Source organism: Eucyclogobius newberryi, unplaced genomic scaffold, assembly GCF_026437365.1.
Source record: "Eucyclogobius newberryi isolate DKJ021-1_F unplaced genomic scaffold, fEucNew1.0.hap1 SCAF_8, whole genome shotgun sequence".
In the NCBI taxonomy this organism is placed as follows: domain Eukaryota; kingdom Metazoa; phylum Chordata; class Actinopteri; order Gobiiformes; family Gobiidae; genus Eucyclogobius; species Eucyclogobius newberryi.
Genome location: NW_027316500.1, coordinates 9,901,388 through 9,928,792, shown reverse-complemented (window position 1 = coordinate 9,928,792; position 27,405 = coordinate 9,901,388). Strand labels below are relative to the sequence as shown.

General features: G+C 40.2%; 1 protein-coding gene across 2 annotated transcripts in view; it reads right to left on the bottom strand.

Annotated features, from left to right (window-relative positions):
- The window catches only part of lyst (lysosomal trafficking regulator), a 98,306-nt gene that overhangs the window by 51,359 nt on the left and 19,542 nt on the right, over nt 1-27,405 (bottom strand). For both annotated transcript variants that reach the window (XM_072436987.1, XM_072436988.1), the window contains exons 3-11: nt 21,284-21,482; nt 15,661-15,751; nt 12,604-14,701; nt 10,135-11,074; nt 9,372-9,533; nt 7,545-7,701; nt 3,064-3,275; nt 2,035-2,101; nt 1,420-1,529 (exon numbers count right to left, since the gene is read on the bottom strand). In XM_072436987.1, the coding sequence (XP_072293088.1) occupies nt 1,420-1,529; nt 2,035-2,101; nt 3,064-3,275; nt 7,545-7,701; nt 9,372-9,533; nt 10,135-11,074; nt 12,604-14,701; nt 15,661-15,751; nt 21,284-21,482 (4,036 nt within the window). The remainder of the gene's footprint in view (nt 1-1,419; nt 1,530-2,034; nt 2,102-3,063; nt 3,276-7,544; nt 7,702-9,371; nt 9,534-10,134; nt 11,075-12,603; nt 14,702-15,660; nt 15,752-21,283; nt 21,483-27,405) is intronic.

The window sequence follows — 27,405 nt, the reverse complement described above, 5'->3', positions numbered from 1 at the left end:
GGCCAAGATCATACAAAATACAAAACGTTTTCATTATGGGTTTGGTTGGAGAGGAAATGACTTTTCCACAAAACCTCCATTTCCTCATTTAGAGGAGCACATTTTAAAATCCTCACTTCAGTTGAAGTAAACAAAAGGGTGTGATTTATCAAACAGCTTGGGGGTATGAATATAATCAGTCTGAAGCTGGCAAAACATTGCTTCTTATCTCGAGAAATTATTTAATAAATAATCTTATGAAAACAGTCATATGTTTATGAATAACCAGAAATACAGCTCTACCGAGAAGTCAGCATTTGTGAGTGATGAGAGCCGAGGTCACATGTTACTTCACATGGCCCCACACAAACTCTTCTTTGGCCTCCAGGAAAAGGTTAGCCGTCATCTATCATTATGTAACTTCAGCACTGTTGTTGTTCATAGTATCAGATTTTTTGGCGTACACTGGAACTAATTGAGAATGAAGTTGGCACATCCGTGTATTGGAAGAATCAAAGCCGTTCAGGCCAGAACATTAAACTGGTAAAACAGTTGTATTTGTCGTATCATTCATTCAGCGCATCTCGTTGGAGTCGCAATGGTTTCAGTATTTGTTTAACAGTTCCAGGCACAACTCTCCCTTGTCAGAACGTTTAGGACAGAACAATGCTGATATAAACCTCTTTTGATTGGGTATTATCAATACGACATATTCTGAAGCAACATCATTATATATTGTGTTGATTTAAAATTTTAAGACTGTAGAAAAAATGCATTCAAATAAAAACAATGTAATCTCTTTGGTTCTAAAAATGTACAATTATTTTGTCACTTTAGATCTTGACACATGAGCTTTGCAAACGTATTAGAACTTGAGCCAGCGTTTGTGAACAACTACTCTGCTGTAATTTTGGTTGACGTTGAAATATATTACGCATATATTAAACATACCTCTAAAAATAAACTAGTAAAAGTACAAAATAGAATGAAATAGAATTGGAACTATAGCGCTTCATCTCTTGATTTACAAAGCCCGTACTCTCCCTTTTAAGAATGTATAGGACAGAAGAATGCTGATATAAACCTGTTTTGATTGGGAATTACCATTAAACATATTCTGAATAAAAAATACAAATAAAAAAATCAACACCTTTTTACCATATTCCAATATATAATGATGTTAGACTGTAGAAAAAATGCACAATAACAAAAACAAGTCTCATTTGAGCACAAGATAAAAGCTGCAAATTAAAAAACGACTTGATTTTCCGCAACAAATTGGATTAAAAAGAGACTAAGTTGTACAGTGTTTGAGTTCAGGCACATTTCGATGACACGAGACGAAAAGGAACAGCCTTCTACTCTGGTCTAACCTCATCAGTGCCAGCGCAGAGTTAACACGGCAGCGTTTGTGGAGTGAGACATAAGAAGTGTATTTACTGTGGGCGGGGTCTTCTCCAGGAACAGTCGAATCAATAAAGCCAGTTCTTCCGCCGTGATTCTTTGGGTCACCATGGAGACCAGCAGCTCTACCAGGACGGTCTGACAGTCTGGAAAAACACAACACCGGGTTAAATAAATCTTCACCTTAAACACCACCGGGCCAGGAGCAGAAACAACAGCCACGACTTTAATGCTACAGAGCAAGAAAGAAAACAAACAATACTTCTAATACCGTTTGTTATTTAAAAAGGTAGACCGATTTACTTTTATTCTTTTAGGTGAAATATAAAAAGACTAATAAAGGGTTGGAAACAAATAGAAAAGACACACTGGAAGAGAACACCAATAATTATAATAGAAAGAAAGAAAAACTACTCTTTTATAGACAAATAAAAGAGGAAAAATAACCACATTAAGCTAAAATTGTAGAAAAAGGTTCAGTTGTAGAACTGCAACAACTACAACTGAACCTTTTTCTACAATGGAACACTCCTGGACGAATGAGGGATTACACAGACATTATGTTAAAATCATACACATTATATTACATGACACCTATTAAGTGATTTCAACAGTTCAATATGCAATACCAACAGAGTAAATAAAGCATACCTTTAAAAGATGGTTCCGTTTGACAAAGTATGTTGTGAAAGCCCAGCAGGATGGTTTTAACTCCTCCCTGTGTGACAAACAAAACAACACAGACATTTACCCAACAGCCTATAATAGATTACAGAACTAATACATTGTGGTCAGTGGTCATGTAATGCTGGTTTTCAGATGACACCACAACATTCTTTAAGACCACAGTGTTCACCAGATTAAGTGCAAAGAAAATGACTATGTATACTATAGTTTTTATGATCAGACTGCTATTTTTTGCTGCAGTTCAGAAGTGTCGCTGTGACGTGTCTGGTCAGCTGATTCAAATCGATTTGTATCAAAAGTGTGAAAGAGTTGGTAGTACGGCCTCTTCTTAATTTTCTTCCAGATTTTCTCTAGATTCCCAAATCCAACCACATCCACCGAGGCAACTGCGGTTGTGACTTTGAATATTTTCCAATTAAATTCTGTTCATTTAAATGTATTTTTGTAAGATGGACCCGTTTGTGTATGGCCTAAATCAGCTGACCAGATACGTCTCAGCAACTGCAGAAGACAGCAGAGTGCAACTGTCAAGGAATGATTAAAAAACATAACTATATCAGAAGACATTATGAACCTAATTGACACCAAAACTAAATATTAATTTGAACAGGCATTGATACATAATTATGTCCAACCTTTTTATCTTTATCTATACCAGAACTAATATTTAAGACTTGAAATATGTTTGTTCAAAAAAACTTCTTAATGTGTAAACAAAACATAATTATATTATCCATATTGTATCCAGAACTCCATCTAATATCAAGCCTTTGCCTTGTTGAAATGTTTGCATCATAATATTGCAGATTTTGAAACAAAAAAATTGCAGAATGAACCTAGTAACTATTTATACTTTTCCTCATTCTCTGATTCATTATAAAACCATATATATTATTGATAAATGAATAATGTCTATTGTCCATTTTTGAGCCCTTTTCCTGTCAGACATAAGCTGATAAAAGACACTATATAAAAAGGAAAAGTCAGTCTGACCTGGTCGTACAGCAGAGCGGCATTGTGGCGGTTGGCGTTGACGGCCCCGAGCAAACTGTGAAACACATGACTCAGGACGTCCAGGTCCGGAGAGCCCGAGGCGAGTAACTGCAGCTCCATGGTGCAGATCTCTGGGAACAACAAGACCCCTCTCCTACACCCATCCACCGCAGCCCCAAACTCGTGCAGCACCGCCGACTCCACTTTCAGCCCTGCAAAAACACCACCATGAAGGACACTTACAACAAAGCGTCATAAATAACACCAAGGCATCGGCTTACATCAGAAAGAGGAGACAAAAAAGCGATGCGGGTTAAAAGGTTTGATAATCCAAGAGTGTCTGTGCTGGTGGCTACATGTTTCCATCACAAAGACGGCTAATGTATGTGAATTAAAGCGGCCCAGAGCTCACGAGCAGAGCAGGAGGGCAGTTTCCACATGATTTTCATGGAATAACAGTCAGCTTCTTGGATGTGCTTTAATTGATCACACACACTCAGAGTAGATTGAGTAGATAACACAACACATTAGATACAGATAATTCCTCGTATTTCAAACCAAATACAAATTTAAACCATCGTAAAACTAACCACATTAAGACAGCTTTTATACAACAAATAACTGTTGGCATTTGAATCTGAGGGATCAAATGCTCATGTGTTCAAAGCAATAAAATGTCAATTGAAGTGTTCCAATTTGATTACCGTATTTTCCAGACTATAAGGCTACCCCAAATAAATTGTCTGTTTGCTGGAACCCGAGCCAACATTTTTCAAGTGGGTCGGACGGTAGGCAAATTCTTATTTTTTTTACTTTGAAGGCAAAAAAAAGATCCAAATTTTGTCATTTTTTGAGTCGGAGTGACCACCAGGGGTCAGGCTTCAACAGTCATCAACCCGATCAGGAGACTAAATCACACGATTTTAAGACATTTCAATTGACCTTTTGTACGCCGCTATCCTTTATTTTGGTAGCGAAGGCGAGCGGGGGGAACATGGGCGCCGCTATGTTTGTCGTGATGACGGTACTGGGCGTGTGTCAATCCCAGAATGCATTGCGTAAAACACCCTGACAGAGCCTGGCATGCCCTATGGACACTACAGAGGCAAACCAACTTGTTGAAGGCAATTTGTCGTCATTAACTCGCGGTCTGTTTCGTTACAGACGCATTACATGTGAGGGAGTGACTATGAAGACGCACATGCGGTGCACAGTGCCTTATTTTTGCTATGAGGATGAAAGATAGGATAACAAGCGTGATAAAAATGTTCGACACGGTGGTTTAGGGAAGTCCGGTCGGTGAGTCAGCGAAATAATTGAAAAATAAAAGAATGACGTTTTTTCAACGAAATGCTGATAAAAAAAATTCAGTCGGCTAGTTTCACACCGAGTCGGTCGGGTTACGGCAAACAAACATATTATTTTGCTCAGCCTAAGTCACACTTTTTTTTCATAGTTTTGGCCAGGGTGCGACTTATACTCATACTTATACTCCAGTGCAACTTATGTGTTTTTTTTCTTCTCTATTATGTATTTTTTGGCTGGTGCGACTTATACTCCGGAAAATACGGTAAAACATAACTGTGAATCTATGTCATCATTTTATATTGGATGCTAAGTATACTGTATATTGAAGTTTATATTGAATTGTAATAGCTCACAACTGGACTGAAATTAAGAATTGTTCTTAAACCCACCAAAAATGTTTATTCACAGCATAAAAATCGAACTTGTGATACAAATAACCTAAATCTATAGCCACATATCTACTGAAAAACAAAGGTAGCAAGTTCCCGCAAAGTAAAGCGCATCACCATAAAGAAAAGGCAACAGTGATTGTTATAGATTGAGTATAATAAAGGCAGGTACATTTTAGGAACCGTGAAATTGGAAACGGAAATGTGTCATAGGAGCAAATTATTACAGTCAAATTGATTTATTCCGTTTACATAATAAGCAGCAGTAGTTAGAGCAGTGGTTGCCAACCTTTTTTTGTCTCTCATAAGTGCTGACTCACACTCTTGAGTATCCACAATTACTGTGTACCGGTGTTTGTTCAGCAGTTATAAATCTGTTTCATAGAACATTGCCAATTATATCCATTTTCCTTTCTTGATTTAATGATATTTATGCCAAAATTGTCCTGCAGAAACATTCAAAGATGTAAAATGTACTAGATTTTGCTTTCACTTTACAAGAGTGAGTTGGGTTATCCGGGTTACGAGTCAAACAAAACCCAAACAGAACCGTGCAATCAGATTTGGTTATTTAACAGCATGTGAAACGAACGAGCTCATTGGCCGTCGATCACTTAGAACAAACTGCTCTTTGTGATTCTGCAGAAATCCACAATGTTTTACCGGCACTGTGATATTTTTTTTCTCGTAAGCAGCCCGTATTTGTTTTGATACAGATTAAAACACGCGTGTCCCTGATTGGCAAATCTGCTTGTCAATCGCCACTCAACTGAACTCGTGGAGAGGAAAACAGCGACCAGACCGATATCGCGTTTTATCAGAGTTACAGGACTGAACTTAGCTTACTTAGCCTACATACTTATAACGCACACGGCTTTGATTGGATCGTAATCCCAGCGTTTTACAATGCACCGACGCACAGTAATACAACTTTTCCCCGCCTGACGTAGACATAAAAGTCACAAGATGCGGCTCATGACTCAATACAGTGTAGGAGCCTGCAGTTGTAAAACATTAAACAATGGCTCTATTCTGAAGCGATGAAGAGAAAGGGTCGCGTCGGGTCAAATCCGTAGAACCGGTAGCAACGCATTAGAGATCAGATGGAAGAGACGCCTGCTACAAATTCTGCCTTGTCGTACTAAATGTGCGCAGCAAGGTCACAAAATACAAAACCACACCGGAAAATTGAAGGGAGCGGGGGGTTTTTGCACAAGAGTGGAACCAGCGGCGATGGAGCAAAAGTGAATCATGCACAAAATATAGTCTTCTTCCAGTCCATGCCAAAAAATGCATCAGTGCTCAGAACTACGAATGATAAATGGAGGAGCGGGAGAAGTAAACACTCTCAGTTTCCACAGCGATAAATCACTGGGTTTGGAGCTGATGCAAAAATATGGCCCCTCCATCATGCAGGCTTTAGCGTGTTGACGTTTATTAGAAATATTCAGGGGGAAAGGGACAAACGAGGTAAACGCTGGCCGTGGTATTCCGGAGATTTAAACCCACTTTTAAACTACGCAAGTATTCTCTAACGGCAACAAACGAGGAAAGGAAAACGCTACAGTCCAGCCGTGTCCAGTCTAGTCGTAAGAAAAGATTTTAAAAAGGTCAAATGTTTTCTGTCTTTTGTCACAGAAAGGACTCTTTGCTGAAGAGTCTTGACATTAGCCATAGTTTAAGTTAGAGTGCACTATGTACCGTATTTTCCGGACTATAAGTCGCTTATAGTTTTTCATAGTTTTTATACTTATATCTATATACTTATACTCCGGAGCGACTCATGTGTGATACTATTGGTTATTTTCACATTGAAACTTACGTTTTTTTGGCTGGTGGGACTTATACTACGGTAACTTTTCTCAGGGTGGTACGTTTGGCTGGAATGTTCCACTGTATGGTATTGAACAGCTCTATTTAATTGGAAAAACAGGTCAGCTCTGGGTAGAGGCGAGCCGACTCACAGTAAGAATGCATGTTTTTCAAGATATTATTAACAGTAACAACACCTTAACTGGATAAATTCTAGACTAATAAGTTTAATATCATACTGTGGAACATTCTAGGCATCTCCATGGAGACAAGCAGGTTGTGTGCCTTTAATGCAAGTTTTAGTATGTCACCGTTTAATAAAGCAATTGTCAATCATACAAATTAAAAGCAAAATATGTGAAAAAGCAGAGAACGTACAGAAGAAGCGAGAAATTCTGAAATGACAGATGATATTGTACAATAGGTTTGGTTGTGCGTTACGGCTGCCTGGGTTAATGGGAGTCAAACAGAGCGGGGAAGCCGGTTAGAGTGAAGTGATGTGTTAAAAGCTTTTGAGTGGATCCAAAATGAAATCTGTGTGAAGTAGAGAAAATTATACTCTTTCAAAAAAAAAAAAAAAAAAGGTTACTCAAGATGAAATGATTCCTAGGTGAAAATAATGCGTCTTGAATAGATTGCTGTACACATTTTACGCTTTGATAAATCATAAAACGAGATGAAAATACATCGGCAATTTTAGTTGAAATGCTGCAATTTGCAAAGTTTGGCAAAGCTTGGACTGAAAATGAACGTGAGAAGAAGCAGCGAGAAGAAAATGAACAAAATGCATAATATACATGATAAAACAAGAAAGAAAAGACAAGAAAATGAAATAAACGTAGACTCAAGTTTCCGAATCCAGACTTGGAATGGCCACGGTTAAACAGTGACTTTGACAGCATCAGAGAGAAAGAGAAAGAGGGAAGGAAAGTGTGCGTTTACGCCTGTTAAATGGACGTGGTGTGGACCTACCCTCTTCCTGGCGGGACATGTCCTCTGGGTTACTCTCGCTGTCTGCGTCGTAGCCCTCCTCCTCCCCGGGGGGCTTCACGCCACAGCTCTGCACCTCATCCACCTCTTCGGACAGATCCCCCGCCGGGACCACCCCTTCTGCCAGCACCTGCAACTTCTGATGCAAAACAACAAACTTAGACACATTAGCTAACCATAAAAAAGGTTTTACAAGATACAGTTTACTCACTCATATCTGGGTTAAACAAAACGAAAAAGACGAGGTCCGACCACTAATACGGCGAAGCAATTGCCGACTAAATGTTTTCAAGTAAGAGGGGGGGGGGGTTTTGATCATAAGACGTTTCTCAGCTGACTCGCGCTCACACGGGCAGTTCCTTGATGTGTGGAGCCGACTCAGCCACTGCTACACGTAAGGAAACAACTTCAGACAAGCTCAAAGTAAACGGTAAAAAAGCCACTAGTGCTACAATACTACACCCTTTTCAAACATTTCGACACTCAACAGAACAGGGTGTAGTTTTAAAGTGCAATACACAGTGAACATCGCACTCTACAGGACTCGTGGAGAAAAGGATAAGCCGCTGGGAAATAGGTAAATCTATTATATAAAAGCTAAATCCTCAGTTGCAAGAACAGGATTAGAAGGACAGGCATTATAAGACTTGAATGGACAACATAATAATGAGAGAGCAGTCACGTCACCAACTAATTTAGTGGAAAATTGAGTGAATACAGCCAATAAGATAATGTATGGAAATAGCTTATCGACTTCTCTCAGAGCAATGTCAATAATCTCCTAATGAATGTACGGCTACATGTATTATTTACATTGTGACGAGTGAGTTTCAGGTCATTTTGAAAAAGGCATACGGCAGGTCGAGGTGCTAAAAGGTTTAAGCACATCTGCGGTAAAGGTTGCAATTGTCCATTTTGTGATCATTCATTTGAAAACTGACACTGAACTAAACTAAATGTTTTCAGGAATGTGCCAAAATGTATCTGTTAAAGTCTTGGCTGAAGTTCAAGTGTTGCATAAAATATGAACGGACCATCAAATCGACCACAAAAGGGCAAAAACGTTATACTCTTTCTAAGGTAATTCTTAATAGTTTTTTGTATCTCGCAAAAAGAACAAATCTAATATTATCGGCTTCTAAATGTGACAACACAGATTACATAACATCAAGCCTGCACTTAAATGTCTAAAAAGAACATCTGACAAATAGAAAAATATCAAAGAAACTGTTACGTTAGAAGAACTAGGCCACAGTAAAAAATGACTTCAACAATAGCTCATAATAAAAGTAGGACAGGTCCAGGGGTCTACTACACCTACAACAAAACTGCTCTTTTCTTTTCATTGTAGTGGGCATCATCAGTCGATACAAAAGCCACAAGACAAAGCAGCTGCAGCCAGCGCTCTGAGTGTGCATGTAGGAGGTGTGCGGGCTCTGGCAGCTCTAAAGAAAGCCTATCATTATTTACCTCTGCTGCTATTCTGTCAGGCAGATAATGGCTCCTTAGCAACCAAGTACGCGCAACTGTAATTGGAAAAAGCGTTCATTTCTTTGTGTTGGTTGTGTCTAGATAAACAGAACTTCTCATTTTGTCAGGCAATAGATATAAAAGGGAAGACTTAACACTGGCAACAATGTCTCTGTAATCAATAAACAAAGGAAGATTGGTGTGAAATGGGGCTATTATGAAGATTATTGATTTAAATATTGATTTGTTGTAAGCCATAGGGATCGCAGAACAGTCCTTGTGTCAACCCCAAACACAGACAATTTGAAAGAGTGGTATATGTGAACGAACAGGTCTTACCTTCTCTGGTTTCTCCTCGGGTGGGTCTGGGCAGGACGAGACCTCGGCTAAAGCGACCCTCAGGAGGGAGTTGAACAGTGGGATGGCGAGGTCAGAGTTGACCACTCCTGAACGGGCCAACTGGTCCCTCACCTCAGACAGAGTTTCTTCAACAGACTGAAGCTGTAGACAGATACAGAAATACATTATTACAGTATAATAATACAAATAATAATAACTGTATGTTTGTGATATAACAAATAATATGGTGTGTATTTAGCCAATGGACAGTAAGTGTTGAAAAATAAATATACTAGATCTACAAATTCTACATTCTAAATGAGGACTTTGGTGGCCACAGACTAAATGTGTGTACAATATTTTCTGTGCCGTGTAAATATGTATATTAATGCAAAACATAATATGAAGAGCCGCAGAACAGTGTAAAAGTGTAAAGCAGGGCAAATTACTTTCAAAATTGCAATCTCGCTTGACCTTAAAACTACTGAATCTGAAATAAAACTCCAACAGAAACAATAGATGGCTATGTTTGGAATGTAAGCCATCACAAAGAAATGGACGTCACTTTCAAGGACTGGACATTCATTATAAACTGAAAAATATTAGATTTACCAGACAGTGGTATAAATGGGATACAAATGACAACATATCCCAGATGGTAATAGTGAAATAATTTAGCTACACTTTTAATCCATAAAATATAAAATAAAAATACTACTTATACATTGAAAACATGTTTAAAGAATAAATGACATGGGCCTACCTGCAGTGACAGCTCAGGCTCAACTCTTTGCAGGGCTGTGTTAGCGCTGTGCAGACAAATGGCTAACAGCGCCTCGAGAAGACGAATGCTCTGAAGTTGCCACTCTTCCTCCAGTTTTTTGGCTGGGTCTTTTGCCTTGGCCTCAGAGTGCAGTGGGCTGGGGACGTCTCCCTCCTCCTGCTGCTGCCCCAGTACAGGATTAGGAGCAGTGGACTCTGGACTACCTTTACTCTTCCCATCCCGCTTCTTTTTGGCTTTCCCATCTTTGGTCTTGCAGGAGAGTTTCTGGATAACCATAGCCATGAGGCGCAGGCAAATGTCCAGCCCTCCTAATCTGAAAAACTGTCTTTGGAACAAGGGACTGGTTAAGTAGATCCATCTGCACACGGACCACACATCGGCAGCCCTTCGAACCTGCTCCTTGGATGGAAGAGCCACACTATCTGGGCTCAGGTAAGGAAGTCTGCCCCCTAGTGGTTCACTAGCAGTACTATCATATCCAGACGTGTCCTCTGAATCATTGGCTGAATCTCTATCTGAATCGGCTTCCTTGCTTACACATAAAAAGGCTAAACAAAGGAACAGGTTGATAACATGAAGGTGTGTCTCTGCACGGCTACGTCCCGGGCCGCGTCCTTGTCCGCTTCGGTTTTTGTGACTGGGGTAAGCTTCTTTTAGACCTTCATAAAATTTACTGAGACTTTGTGGACCCTCGCCAGCCCCGCGGGAGCCCAGCTCTTCGGCCAAAGCGAAAACAGCCTCTCGTTCCTCTGCATCAGCGTTCTCCAGCTCCTGAAGCACTCCCTCGGCCTGTTTGTGCCCGATACCAATAATCAGAGTCTCGAACACTTTCAGAGCCAAAGATCGGGTTTGGTCCAAGTAAACCAACTCAGTCACCTGGTTCAGACCGTTGCAGCTGACGAATAGGTCTCGGATCACCCTGTTTGAAAAAGAATGATGAAATAATTGATATAGCATTTTATGAAATAGAAACAAACCAGAGTAATGCAATTATTTAAATAGGGGATTTGGGCGATTTGGGCGAAAAAACACAAAATGTCTTTTTTACCATTATGTGGTGTGGTGGTATTTATGGTGCTACAATAAACTGGATTATATTATTTAAATCCCAATTATAAATTCTTTATAATTATAAAGATTAACTATAAATGATAGAATATAGTATTTGCTTTTTTACAGGTTGTGATGAGCAAATGTTTAAGAGGATTATGTCGGTGTAATCCCTCATTCGTCCAGGCGTGTTCCATTGTAGAAAAAGCTTCAGATTCATGTGCAGTTACTGTGAAATTCATGTGCAATCTATGTGCTGTCGTGACACATATTCATGTGCAATTACTGTCGGGATCACATGCAATGGTATTTATTTATTTATTTGTCTATGGGAGTTTTTATTTATTTATAGGAGATCTTCTACTGAAAGTGTTTTTCAGACTTCCTATAAGTGATCTGTTCTTCTGTATCTACCTCTGTATCTACCTGCGTTGCACCAATGAAATTTCCCCATGTGGGACAATAAAGGAATATCTTATCTTATCTTATCTTAGATGTAGTCATCTGAAATTAGACATTTCGACTCTCATCCAAGAGTCATTGACAATGACTCTTGGATGAGAGTCGAAATGTCTAATTTTTCTAACTGAGTCCAGATGACTACATCTGAAGCTTTTTCTACAGGTTTAAGAGGATTATATGAAACAGCATTTTCAAAATAAAAAGGACACGTTTAATAATAATAATGAAATCATAAAAATAAAACATGCCAGTAAACTGAACTACACTACACATTGTACAGTGCCTTACAGTCATATCATGTGTATTTTATGAATTTAATATAGCAATACATTTGAAAGGCTAAAGTGAAACAGTTCAAGCAAGTATTTGTTTTAAATAACCTAAAGAAGCAAATATTGACTTTTTCTCTTCTGAAAACATCATTGTAAGATCAGCCGGCAGCAGAGAAAACACTGAACCACTGAATAGAGACCAGACAACCACAGCTCCAAAACAACCATCCTCTTTCTAATGTGATATGATAGGGCCAGTAAGGATTGTGACTTACATAATCAGTTCAGGGGCCCCATTCGCCGTCCTCGGCTGTAATCAATTATTGACTGGCATTAATTAGCAATGAGCTGCAGAGCTCTAATGACAGCGAACCTGTCCAAGGTGAATTTACTGTAAGTAGATATCTACATCACAGAGTTTTAATGAGTTTGGATTTCGCAAGTTTGGGTTATGTAAGAAGGGTGACTCAGGATGGGATTTTTAAAAATGTTTTAATTGAATAGAATTGTAATGATCAGTCTCTCTCAGAGCATTATTGTATTAATAACTCTTTTAGTCATAATGAATAGAGTTGTACTGGCTGTCTCACATTAGACTGCACTAAGCAATTGACATTCAAATCAACATTTTCTCTCTGTTGGACTATGTTGTCAAATTTCTCACCTGGACTTGAGGAGGGTGGGCAGAGTCTGCAGATACACCAGCAGCACCTCGATGGGCAGGCAGTGGGTGTGGTAGGTGCAGACCTGGGTGCAGACCGTGGACACGCCTAGCTGCTGTGCGTGGTGTGCAAGCTCCACTCCTCTCTGCAGCACTGGGTTAAAGATGTGAGTGTACAGCTGCCACTGCACAATGGCGTTGCCACGCAGAGTCAGATGACACACGTGGCCAGCGACCTGCTGGCTGAGTGTCCAGTCCTCTCCAAACACAAGCTCCTGATAGGCCTGTAGTGCGTCCCACTTCCACAGCATGTCTTCTGTGCCTCCACCACTGGGCAGAATCCCCTGAGAGCGGTAACATAGCCCACTGGACACAGTGTGCTCCCCCTGCTGGAGGGTTTCCTCCAGCCCGGGCAGCTGGCTGCTGTCCAGAGTGCAGATGTTACAGGAGGCCAGTTTGGCCTTCTCCGAGGGCTGCCCCCCTCCCAGCTGGTCCAGGATGAGCCGCCCCAGTACGCTCAGGACATGGGACTGGTAATTGTGCAGACCTGGGGTTTTGAAGGCATGGAGCAGGGGTCCGACCACTGACCGAGGGTCCATACAGCAACAGATACCCACTGCCTGGACCCCGGCCAGCACCTGTAGAACAGCCGGCCCACTCGGGGAGAGCCGCTGTAGCAGCCGCAGACACTGATGAGCACAAGCAGCCAAACAGCAGCAGCGCTCTGGGTACCTTCCAGTGTCCACCTCACCGTCTTTCCCCTCCCCGTCCTCCTCAAAGGGGTTACGTCTGGCCCCTTGCTTGAAGGCAGAAACCGGCAGACCCGACAAGTCTCTGTGGTGATGCAGGAAATGGGAATACTCGCAACGGCGGTGGCGTCTCCGGGCACACACGGACTGATGGAGCTGCTCGGACTTGGCCTTCTTCACGGCACTAATGATCTTAAAAACACCGGCGATGAGTCCCCGTAGACGCTCTGCCGCCTCTCCTCCGATCTCAGAATCCCGGGCCCGACACAGGCCCTCCAGACGCAGCACTGTGGCCTCAAACAGCTCCAGGCCGCGGTGCTGCACAAACTCATGGATAAGCTCCAGAGCCTGGCTGAAGAAGAAGGGGTTTGGTGTGGAAGCTTGCAGACAGCCAAGCAGGACCTGCAGGACCCCCTCCAAAAGCTCAGGCAGGAGCAGCGCCCTGTGGCGATACCGGGAGAAGGAGAAGTCATCCTGGACTTCCTGGAGGGTCTTTTTGGGCCGAGGGGCAAACGGGTTGGTCTGTCGATCTAAACAGCTCCTGATTTTAAGTGTGGCTCGCAGCAGGTCGGTGAGGCTGCGGCGCAGGCTGTCGGGGAGTGTCTCGCTCTGACTCACGTCGACAGACATCAGGTGGAGGATGGTGCGCAGGAGCATCCTCTGCACCAGAGCTATGGGCTCCTCTGTCCAGCCTCCGGCCAGCTCCTCTGCCCCCGCTCCCACCATGCCCGCAGGACCACAGCACTCCCCGAACTCAGTCAGGATCTCAGTCAGAGTGGGCACTACGCTGATCGCCAGGCCAGGGTTGTGATTGATGCTCATGTCAAACTTGCACACCTTCTCCAGAAGGGACAACAGCACGTGGCATAGGTCAAACGGCGAGTTCTCCATTCGGTTGAAAATGGAAATGGCCGCTGGGTCTGTGAGCGTTTCGGTGTCCGTCTGGGACCCGGTGGTTCGGGGATGGTGGTATGGGGAGCTCATATTTTCGGTGATGGTGCTTGCGTTGGATGTTGTGGTGTGTGTTTGAGGCTCAGATCTGTGATGCTGACAGCTGACTCTTAAATTGGCTCCATGGGGCCTCCTGCTGCGCACACCTCCTGGTCCTGGGACAGCCCTGTCTTCATTGTTGGCTTCTGAATCGGACGTTGACACCTGGGATTTGCGAGCATCTTTTACAGAGTATCTTTGGGCTGTCCTGCGTGAGCGCCGGGACTTCCATGTGCCACTGGATAGTCGTGGTCTCCTCCCCTGGGTCTGTTCATCCGTCCCAGCCTTCTGTCCCGCTCTGAGAGGTACGGCCTTTACCTCCCAGTTTAGGAACACCTCCAGTAATGACGGCAGGGTGAAATCTGTCAAAAATAAATAAAATGTTTATGCTTACAAAAGGTCAATTAAAATCAATCTTGAATTTTGAAACACTTTTCACAGGAGGAATCTGTGTCAGGTGCACTTCATTGGTTGCTAAGACTTTCTCAGTTCGGAAGAATTAATAAAGTAAAAATGTCTAGGGTCTATGTTAGAAAAGATAACGCTAATGTACTAAATACCAGTGTCATTATGAGGTCACAAGGCTCTGCAACAACCAAAGCTGTCAAATACAGGTTTAGACAGGATTCATCTGGATCCCATTAAGCCAGCATTACTAGTTCTAGACAATGAAATCACTAAAATGCATGCATTTTCCGCACAATTTGCTCCAATTCTTAAAACTTTTTCCATTAAAAAATAAATAAATAAATAACAATTTAATTGTAGAGCTGCAACTAACAACTAACCAACAAAGTGATCATGAAGTGATTAGTTCTTATTAGTCGACTAGTCAACTAATTAACCAGTATTTCTAGGGTATACATGTTTAACCAATGTAAGTTTGATGAAAACCAGAAATAGTTTTATTCTTTTTTGACATTTTTATTTGATAATGCTGCAGTCCTTATTATAAAAGGTACAGTATTTTGGCATGTATTTTAAAGTCTTTACAAACTATTTAACAGTTGTTAATGATTATCAAAATATAATTATTATATTGATTATTCTAATTGTCGAAAGATGTCAAAACAATGCATAACCAAGTCCAAGGCAATAAAAGGACTTATTCACACAAAGACAGAAGTTTTCTTATATAGAGGATTATAAGGACAGGAACATTCCACAATAAAGACAATAAAAGATTGTGATTTGAAATGCTTCATTCACAATTATTGTGAATGAAGCATTTCAAATCACAATCTTTAGTTACAAAGTAGTCACACGGCTCCACACACCTTGAGGTACGACACACATTAGTAATATCTGTAAAAGCACTAACCTGGGGCTTTTTCCTCCTGAACTGGGATCTTCCAGACCAGTGGCAGCAGTGACAGCAGCAGAGTGAGCAGCTCCTCCCGACAGGTCAACTCCTAAGAGAAAGAAGGACAAGTGCAGAGAGTTGGGAAGTTAAAAGGGGGTGAGGAAGTGAGAGAGGAAGGGAGACACAGAGAGAAAGAGAGAGAATGTACAGTACAACCAAGACGTGGTGTGATCACAGCTCGATGCCATTCCAAGTCAATCCCACTAACACAATCCCACTATAACACTACTTTAAACAAGGCATATTATTATTTTTATCTGGTATATATTTATATGCACGAAGAATCCTAAATGATAAAGTTTTGCTCATTTTATACACATTATGGATCTAAAATCAATGTGTAATGCGACGCAATTCCTATGTGTGTAAAGGTTTTCAAAAAAAGAAATACAAGAGTGAAATACTGGATGTGCATCAGAAAAAAGGCTTTGGACTTTTTTTTTTTTTTTTTTTATTCTTTTTGCAGTAATACGCCTCCCTTGATGTATCTTTGGGCTAATAAAGTATTTCCCCTGATGTAAAAATCTTATCTTATCTTAAAAGTGTTTATGTTTTATTTATGTTTAAATTTTGTATATTGGCTCAGAATGCAGACCAAATCTACACAAGGAGTTTCCTAAACCAACGACTAGAAAAAGTTTGCAGCAACCCAAAAGTGCCCTCGACGATGTCCTCTACAGCAAAATAGAATGTTTTGGTCAACAGTCTGGGCAACACAGATTAGAAACAGAAGGGAAAGTTGCACAAAAAGCCGGTTGGAGTTTGAGATGAAACTACTAAAACATGTTCCGAAATGATCCACCAAACTACTTGAGCAGCAGCTTTGAATTAAGTATAATATTTATGCACTGCCCTTCTCTCCCAAGACTTTAATTGACTTTAACAAATCATTTGAAACAGCATAAAACCTAATTGGGAGTACAAGCAAAAGAGAAAAGGCTGAGAAAACAAATGAGAATGCCAAGTCTGATCCACAGTGAGTACAGGGTAGCTTTAGCCTCTGTGTACATTGGTTATGTAAGAAAAGAAAATACTAGGATAAAGTGTTGTTGATGTTTTGATGATGCCATAGTTTTGTTTAAAAATGTCATTAAATATGTCCATGCATTAAAAAAGCCACAATCCAGAAAAATTAACAGTTCGGTTCCATCTTTGGCAATCAAACAATACAAATCGGCAGTTTTATTTGCAAACTTGCCCCGTCATCTACTGAAAATGTCCACATATATCATCCATGTACAGTAAGTCTGCCACTAGCGTCCACTACACATGAGCCACCATTTGGAGCTTACGTCTGAAATGTTTTTCTGTTGGAGTTTCTGATGAAGAGCCAGAACAGTGTCAGTGTGCAATGTGGCGTGTGTTTGACAGCCACACTTCCCAGACTTTGAGGATCTCGAGTCTATTCAGAGCATTCCTCACCACAGAGAGAACCAGCACCTCACCGTGCTAATTAAAAGCAATCAACGTCCAGCAACAAGTGTGAATTAAAACATATTGACTGCAGGAATTAGCAACTGCGATCCAAGTTAGCCCTTTAAAATAGATTGTGTAACGTATAGAGTTGTCACAATAACATGTTGATCCATGCCAACTGCAGAGGGCCACGCACAGAGTCAGTTTTATTCCATTTTGAGACAAATGTGGACATGTTTTTTGTAATCCTTAGTTAGTCCTTATTTAGACTTACCTTATCCATGGTATCTTATTATTTTAGCCCGATTTTGTCTCATTTAAGAGCGATTGTCCGGGTTTAAATCTGGTGATAATCGAAAGCTAAATTTTATCTTATGTGATACTTGGGGTTAAAAATTTGAGAACCACCAATAGATGCCACAACTACCAGAAAATCAATAAACCATCATATATTATGAACATTTGAGACCACGGAATCACTGTAACCCACTGATATTCACAGGTTGGTGGGACATTTACCAAGTTTGCCAACAATTTTTTATTTATTTTTTTAATAAGAAAAAGTCACTGGGATAGGCTCCAGTCACCCGCAACCCCTAACGGGAAAAAGCTGTAGAAAATGAATGAATGAAGATGTTACTTCTGGAAATAGTTTAAGCTTCATACTTTTCTACAACTAGAGAAATAAGTATAGCTATAATCCTTTAGTTAGTCAATTAATGGGTCGATGATGTCTTAGTCGACAAACATTTTTATTAGTAAACTAGATCAAAAGGATTTATATGGGACAACAGCAAAAAGTAAAAGATAAAGAGAGATTTTGGAGTGGATCATGAGTTTAATCTAATTTGTATAATTATTCATTATCTACCTCTTGTTCCCGTTAGGGGGTCGTGGGTGACAGGAGTCTATCCCAGTGACTTTGGGCCTAACTTGTATATTTCTAATTAAAAAAAGACACTGTTGACTAGTACCTTTGTGTATAAACAGTTGTTTCTGCATAAACTCCTGTGCAGTTGTAGCCTTTTGAGTACAGTTTGGGTCAGATACATGAAGATATTTCACTGTTTTGAGAGCTTTTGCCAAACTTTTGCATTTTTTGGTTATTTTTCTACTGGCCTCTGATGAAATTTAGATTTAGAAAATAAAAAAGGTAAGTTACATGTGCATTTATTTTATAATAGGATTTTACTAGGACAAGCTATTGCTTCTGAAGAACCAGAACCATTGAATATTACTTTATTATAGTTCTCAAATTAGAAATTATGAAATTTCTGCAAGTTAATTACACCAGAAATATTCAAATATCAAGAAGCGTGAACATAAAATAAATCATAGGCATTTGATGTGTAAAACAATTGTACAAACAAGCTTCATGTGGTTCAATCTAAAGCTGTGCAAAGCAAATTAGCTTTTATGCAATATCTCCACTTTCTTTCACAAAAGATGACAACTATCTAGTAGGAAATAAATTGGCTGCCGAAAATATACCGCCACAAAAGAAATGAGTGGACCACTGACGCATTATGTATGATAAATTGCAGTAGACGATTAATTGCTCACATTTGAGCAGATTAAACATAATTAATTTTATTCAGTAATTGGTTACTGTAAAAATAGAGACTTAAAAACGGCATAACCACATTAATTATGAGTTTACAGATTATAAACTCCCCATGTGCTTTGTATCTGCGGTGCAGTTTATCCATGACTTGTTCCCACTGTTGCATAATACAAATATAATTTTGCACAACAATAATATTGTTGTGCAAAATTATGGGATCAATACTGAACGTAGCGAGAGGTCTGGACTCTCGGCACGTCGGGGGGGGGAGTGGAGCAGCTGTCAGAGCCTGGTGCCTTTTACACAATACGGCCTCTGTCTGCAGCACGAGCGCACTAACTGTCACGCATGTGTCGCTGTACAAATGTGGAGCTCGACCCGGGTTTACGTTGAGCAAACTGTAAAATAACATAGATGTGTTTTTTTGTAGTGATAAATTAAAAGATAAATGACGTACTTTAACAAACAGCAGCATATCAAGCCCATTTTATTATTGACCTGCTGCTAATTGACAAAGTAGTCAGTGGTAAGAAGTACAGAGGTGTGAATTTTATTGTACTGTATTGTGAAGCATGATGGGTGGCTAAGCTCCGTTAGTCAAGCCCAAAGTCTGGATTTCCTGTCTCACAAAGGTGGCAAACAGCATCATTAGAGCACCATAACCTGGTCCAGAGTTAGAGCTTGGATTAGATCTATCGCTCTTAAACAACTTTTTGATATTGATAGTGCTATATGGTTCTATGCTGCAATAAACTCTTCAAAATAAAATAACTCAAAAAGGCACATGTTTACCAGAGGGGGGCACTGTTATGCACAGCTCCTCAGTCCTTTACATCGCTTTCTTTGGTCTGAGAAAAAGTGATAGTCCCGTTTCAAAAGTTTACATTTCGCCGTAAATAGAGTGGCGGATCACGACATGGGAAAACTCCACTTCCTGGTTTGTTCGCGCACTGGCGGCAGTAACTTTGCCACGGATCCGGAATAAAAACGTCTCCAATACTTTAGAGAGTCAGTCTTATCACCGGTTTAATCTCTCAGAGTTCAGATGGGTGTGAGTGAAGGGTGGGTTAGCAAACAAACACTGTTACGGACTTACGAGGAAACAAAGAAAAGGGGATATGAGGTAAGAGAAGTTTGGTTTTGTTCTAACTGAGGAGCAAAACGTGCTAAAGAGGTTTAAGATAAGATAATAGTCAAATGATGTTACATACAATATGGCTCAATCTACAAAAATCGTTTTTTTGTGTGGTTCTAGTAGTTTTTAAAAGTTACAATTTAACAATCAGCGGTTCAGTAGAAGTGTACGAAACTAGTGAAATGAGCTCTCTTTTCCTGTGAGCGCGCACAGAGGCTGAAGGTCAAACTTTGGCTGTACAAATTCTGCCTCTAACCTCCTTCGTGGCACTTGTTACTTCTGATGTGAGGTTCAGGTTTAGAGAAGCCTGCGCTCTGAATTAAATCGTGGCAGACCCTTCTGAACTGTGGCGTTTGACAATGAGAAACTAGAACACAGTCAGTCTGGGGCCTTTTTAGCGGCTACAAATTAAAGCGCTCACAAAGGATTCAAGGGTGTAACGGAAAGCAAAACAAGCATTCAGCTCAGAGTAAATATCTCCAGTTACGAAACAACAAGGTGCTGGAGACAGAACAACAAAAAGTAAACGGTTACAATGAAGCACTTAAATCGTTAGTCGGTATCTACAGTATTTGAGTAATGGATATGCTAATTATTCTACTCCTTGCTCAAAATGTTCTTGTACTTCAAAAAACTAAAATAAAAAGTTTCCCATCAGGGCAAAGAAAAAGGTACCGACAATAAATATTGAGCCCCAAAAATATTATTCACCCAAAATGTATTGAATAATAAGCCAATATAGTAATTATTGTGACAGACCTCGTTAGGTTTACCATGGATAAATGAACAATGTGAAAAAAGTATATTTGCATTGTTTAGATCCCATATGTCTGAACCGTATTGCCAATATCATGCTTTTGATTAAACCGTGTCCTCTGAGCAAACACTGTGTGCAATTTCCTTTTGATGGCAGAGATTAGGCCCAGCTGAGGTCAGAGAGGCTGATGGGAAACTGTTACAACAGGCTGCACTGAATATATTGAAACGCTATTGTAAACTAGTCAACAGTGAGCGAGTGCGTGCGTAAACATGAACAATATGGTGCTCAGGGCTGTGCAATGGGTGAATGTGTTTGCTAGTGTCATGTGTGAGGAAGCAGACTTGCTTTTTAATTAATACAAGTCATTTTACATCAATTTTGCGATTTAAATTGTCCAAAATATTACTTAATTACTGATGGGCATCGTAGAGCAGACAAAAGCACAATAAGGCTTAACAAAAAGTCCAAGATTCAAAAATAGAAGCTGTCAATACACAGGAATAGAAGTATCTCTGCAGAAATCGTTTGTCAAATAATACTAACATTTGTATGACAGTGCAAGAATAAGGAGAAGCAAAAACATAATTGGTTTGGCCGATTTCATGTCTTGCTTGTGAGATAAATGAACTATTTGTGGGCAACTGCGATCTCGTCGACTAAATTCAAACACTGCGGTCTCTTTACACAGGTAAGTTTTCCGACTGACCTGGTCAATGATGGAGTCCAGAGTGCTGAGCAGCAGGAAGCCCCGCCCTCGGACCAGGTACTCCCCCAGAGCGAACATGTGGCTCTCCTCCTCATCCTCGTCCCGGGCCTCTGCTCTTTGGGCCACGGCGCTGCACAGCTGATGCACATCGGTCAGGAACTCCCTCGCCAGCGTGTTACTGGCCCCACTCATGTCTGAGCTGGAAGAGTTAAAACAGGAGAGGTCAAAAAGTGGAACGCTACTAATTAGATCAGTACAGTATTATGATGACATTATATTTGGAATAAACCTAATTTTCCATCCGGTCATGTGGTTTGGAGGTCAGACTTGGGGAATACGTTTGACCGTTTGTGTCAACTGGCATTGATTAAAAGTCGTGTCTTGTTTACGTTCATGACAGCCATATCTAAATATCTTTTAAAAAGAAACATTTATTCCAAACAAAGGTGTTATTATTTCTTGTCTATACCATCCAATCCTATATCATACTGTACAGGAATATTGTGGAGAGGATTAGACATTTATTTTTTTTGAGATATGCAAAATTAGAATATAGTATATTCTCTTATGAAACATCTAGTGCAATCTTCCAAACAAGTATATAAAGTGAAATTGCTGCACTTTTATGGTTTATTTGATCGTCCATTCACATTCTGCAATACTTGAATCCCAACAACATTAGCAACATTAGCACATTTTAGTACATTCTTGATGCATTCCGAGATAGTGATTCTCAAACAGTGGTCGCCTTTTTTTTTCTTATGGTTTTTACTTCATAAAACATTTAAGGTGCATTTTGTGTATTTAAATTGCCAATACATACTTATACTGAATGCCTAGTGTAGCAGCCGCAAAAACACACAGTAAAGACGTGGTGGAAGAGCATGAACATCTTACAATGTTGAGGAAGTAGTGGAAATAATTATTCTTAAGCAGCAGCAACTAAACAAACATCCCTTTAGCGACTGAACAAAAAAAGTCTTCAATCCAGTTTGTAGTTTGTTAGCAGAAAGTCAACATGCCTTCCCTTCCACGCATGTGTTCATCCTCCAAGAGCTCACGGGAGGACGTAAACTCAAATCTTATACACCTGTGGCATTTAGTCTCATTTTGCAGTAGTAAGAATATTTTAGCCCAAATGTAAACTAAAACTAGCAGATATTATAATCAATTTGGTCAATAAAACCCTCTAACATTGGTAAGAATCTTCCATCCGCATGTCAAATGGTTTGGGACTCAATGAAAGCTAAACTAACTCATTTGTCTCTAGCATAATTCTTACTTCGTCTGCATTTGTCACATTAAAAAACTGCATTGTCAGTCAACTAAAGCATCTTCACAGTATTATAAACTTAGGAAATCCCGAGTAAGCTCAGCAAATCACCAATCGTCCACAGTTCTCTCGCCGTTAAATCACCATCGGCTGACACAATAGCCGTCCACAAGCTGTGGGTTTACAAACACATCTTTAGCTCACCAAACGTCTCTAATCCTGAAGGTTTTGCTCCCGTCATGTCGAGTATATTTTGGGTTAAACTTCAGCTCAGCCGGCTCTGACCGCATACCTCCTTGCACGATGGCTGACTGAATTTTCTGTTCTGCAGCACAAATTCCATTAAATTGGAATTTCAAATGGAAGCCTTCCAGATTTGCAGCAGATCAGCGTATCACATGAAAGCACATGATGTCACATGGTGAAGGGGACAGGCCTCCGAAAGGCGGCCAAACCTAAGAATAAAGTCTAAAGAATAAAGTCTGAAGAAATTGTGGGCTTTGAGCTCCTGTGTTTCTGAAGAATGAAGTATAAAGAATAAAGTCTGGCGGTAATGCAACGCTTGCATACCAGTCTGGCGGTAATGCAACACTCGGATGCCAACCGCCATAAAACAACAACAACAACAACAACAACGGACTACGACAAAGTCTGAGGAATAAAGTCTGGCGGTAATGCAACAATTGGATGCCAACCGCCATAAAACAACAACAACAACAAACCCTCGCTGACCTGTAGAGGACCTTGATGCGCACAGGCTAAATGACCACTGTAATGAAAGATTAGAAAGGAAAGAACAACATATATAAGAAAGAATACAGAGACAAACAAACAGCCATTCAATGCAAATAAGGCATTACAATGAATGTTCAGATCCATTGTTTTGGAGTCCTGTAATACCAATTGGCTCGAGCCATTCCATGGAAAGTCTTTGTTCTTGCCAGGTTTCTTATTATTATTCTTTCATGGTCATTTTGCCACAACTCGGGCATTTTTGACCCCCTGAACATTGATGAATGTCACACATGGGACATAGACTCGATCGGCTCGGCCCGAACTCGAATAAAATGGAGGTTGCGAGAACGCCCGTCACAACAGTGCCAACTAGTTCAAAAAAGAAAAAACATGACACTCTTAATCTTTGGCCTAGGCACATGAAACTTGGGACAGTGATAGAGCTACCTTTGACCTCTGACCTTTGAAGAGTAAAACGCACCTGGCAGCATTGCTCTATGATAAACAGGAAGTCCTGGGTTTTTTGTCCGATCGAGCTCAAAACAACAATTTTTGCGTCTAAAGACATTGAAATTTCATTAAAAAATGTTTTTTAATATATATTCCCTACAGTCTTCGCGTAACACGCCCTCAAAAAAGGCTTAATTTACTGTTTTTTTCAAGGACAAGTCACGCCTATTGGAATTGATCTACGGAGCTCATATTTCACTCACTAATGCGTTTTTATGATCTGAATGGAAATAATACCATGTAACAAATTGACTCTATAGCGCCCCCTACCCATTGTGTGAAAAACTCAACATTGTCTGATTTGTTTTAAACTCATGGATTATATTCTACTCGAGACGCCATGAAAAAAAACACACTGCAGATATTGTGTATTCTCACAATTGGCCAGCAGGAGCGCAATTAATGCCTTCACTTCCTCTTCCTCTTTTATTTTGATGGAACATTTCCTCTCGTGCCGTGGTCTTAGCATTAGAGTTAGCATCAGCATTAGCGGCAGGTGTCTGTATCTAGGTGACGGAGGTACAGGGAGGAGGGGTCTAAAGAATAAAGTCTAAAGAATAAAGTCTAAAGAACAAAGTCTAAAGAATAAAGTATAAGACGATGCAGTGTTGGGGCAATTGTGATCAAAATATGGTCGCGCGGGAAGGCGGTCGAGCGGGTGGCGAGAGCCATCATCGCCGCTACCGCGGCTTTAAGTACATTTGAAGCTCTAAATTAAATCAAAACCAACATAAAGGTGAAGACAATAACAGTGATGATTTTATCCAATCCTTTTCACTTATTATGGATTCACTGGGTTATCTGAGCCTTTGTGAAGGCTATTGTTTAAATTGTGAAGGCTATTGTTAAGATAAGATAAGATAAGATATTCCTTTATTGTCCCACATGGGGAAATTTCATTGATGCAACGCAGGAAGATACAGAGGTAGATACAGAAGAAAATAACAGATCACTTATAGGAAGTCTGAAAAACACTTTCAGTAGAAGATCTCCTATAAACAAAAACTCCCATAGACAAAACCTCCCATTTTCCAACAAGGGATGGAGGGGAAAAATAATAAAGATAAAAATAAATAAATAAATACCATTGCATGTGATCACGACAGTAATTGCACATGAATATGTGTCATGACATGAATTGCACATGAATTGCACTGTAATTACACATGAATCATGACAGTAATTGCACAGTAGGACTAACAGTGTTTGTTATAAAGTCTGACAGCAGCAGGAAGGAAAGACCTGCGAAACCTCTCCTTCACACAGCGAGGGTGGATCAGTCTCTGTTAATGTGGGGAAGATATTTTAAAAGCCCAATAAAATAAGTGTGGAATTTGAAGGGCAAAATATTAAATATAACTAATTACTGTAAATTGATCAATGGAAATAATAAAATATTCTCAACATAACAGAACAGAAATAGTCTAATATGACAATTATATTATTGCATTTAGTTTCAGTCTTGATTCAATTATCTAATATTACAATGTTTGAAGTGAGTTAGAATGAAAAAGATGGCAAAAACAAAAATCAGAAAGAAAATAATACAATCCAATCAAAAAGAAAATAATATGATTATGAGGCTGTTATGTAAGGAAAAGTGTAGTATATAGTCACACTCTGTGGTTAATGTCATGGTCAGTCAAGTGAGGGCAGATTATTCAAGTCACTGTTTGAAGACATTTTCAGATGCTATCCAAGTGCATTCCTGTTCCCATAACAGCACGTGTTCATAAAGCAGTAGAGCCTGTACCTGATGTTGTACCATGAGAGAAGAACGGGTTTCAGAAGGCACTGCAAGCCCCGTCCACTTAGTCTCTTCACTCACTCAGAACCATGACCACTCAGTTCTCATCCCTCACTCAGAACCATGACCACTCAGTTCTCATCCCTCACTCAGAACCATGACCACTCAGTTCTCATCCAACAACGTCTCTGATTGGATACATTTATCGCTCTGACCTTTGCTTCCTCATAACTCACATTCAACGATTGACTGGCATTCAGTCTTTTATTTCAGAAACAGTTCTATTTAGAATGTTGACCTTATTCTAGAGACATTACCACAGACGCCACCGTCATATGATTTGCATAAGGCTACCGATCATGACTACAAAGACATTTTCAAGCCACTCAAAGTGTAACCTTTCAAGCTGTATTGAGTTTTCAAACTCGCAAGAATCCATCTTAAACAACTCCAGTCCACACAACGTTTCGTGCAAACCAGAAAGTGTATATTTTCTGATAAAAAAACATTTTATTAAAAGGCGGTATGGACGATTTTTCGGCGATTTGAGAACGCAGGTGGAAGTGCGCATGCGCACTCCCCCGTGCGGACTGATACAACACACACGTGCGTTTGTTTATTAGCGCAACGGAGCGCATCGCATCGCTCGTCTCCCGTAGATTTCTGTCCACTTCTGCGTCAGCTCGAACTGTCTTTCTCTGTCTTCATTTTGCCCCGTACACTGAGGGAACTATATTATGATAGATCCATGCGCTTAGGCACGCGGAAACGTGGGGACGAGCCTGACGCGGCTGCAGGTGAGCGGTAGGTGCGTTTTATGATTGATACGTGGCAGGACAAATGATTTATCCACGCCACAAGGAAATATGATAAAAAATTTGCTGAAAAAAATCGTCCATACCACCTTTAATAATTGCCAACAACTTAGAAGGGATTTTAAAAAACAGCGTTATACATTAATTTAGCATTTAACTTGGCTGCTGTGATGTGTCCCTTCTCTTTCCGAGCCGTATTCGTGGGAGTCATTCCAGAGTGATATCACACACACATCCATCAAGCCATAATTGTATTTAACCAGGTAAAAACCCATTGAGATCAAAACCTCTTTTTCAAGGGTGACCTGGGTAGACCTCTCATCAATCCTCATTAGTGCTGTAATACACTGCTTGGTCCAAAAAAAAAAAGTCACCACCTGGATTTAACAAAGCAAATACTCCAAGTACAAGCCTCCTATTGGTTAATTACTGCATGAGCAATTATCTCTCTGGAAACACGTTATTTAAAAATAATGAAGTCGGATGACAACCTGAATCTACTCAATGACCAGGTTATTCCATCAACAGATTTTTTCTTCCCAAATGGCACGGGCATATTCCAAGATGACAATGCTAGGATTCATTGGGCTTGAATTGTGGACGTGTGGGTTCAGGAGCGTGAGCATGGAGTCCAGACCTGAACCCCATTGAGAATGTTGGGATGAGCTGGAGAAGGATTTGACTCTCCCATGATCAATGATGAATAGATGGAAAGAAGTCTTGTGACATTGCAGAAGTTCATCGAAACGATGCCACAGCGGATGCGGGCTGTAATCAAAGCTAAAAGGCGGAAATACTAGAGTGTGTGAACTTATATTTTTGGTGGTGACTTTATCAGTTCCAGGTAGTGTAGAATTCATGCTTAAGCTGAAGTGCTAACACAAACGAAATGTGGGTTTGTAGTGGTCAGAGGTAAAAGTGGATGAGTAATAAAAGGTGAATAATGTAGGAGTAAACATTAGTAAAAGAAAGGTTTGGCCCTTAAAATATCGAATTAATAGTTAATCAGATCAGGCGTTGCCGACCATTTTTTCCTTTCAGT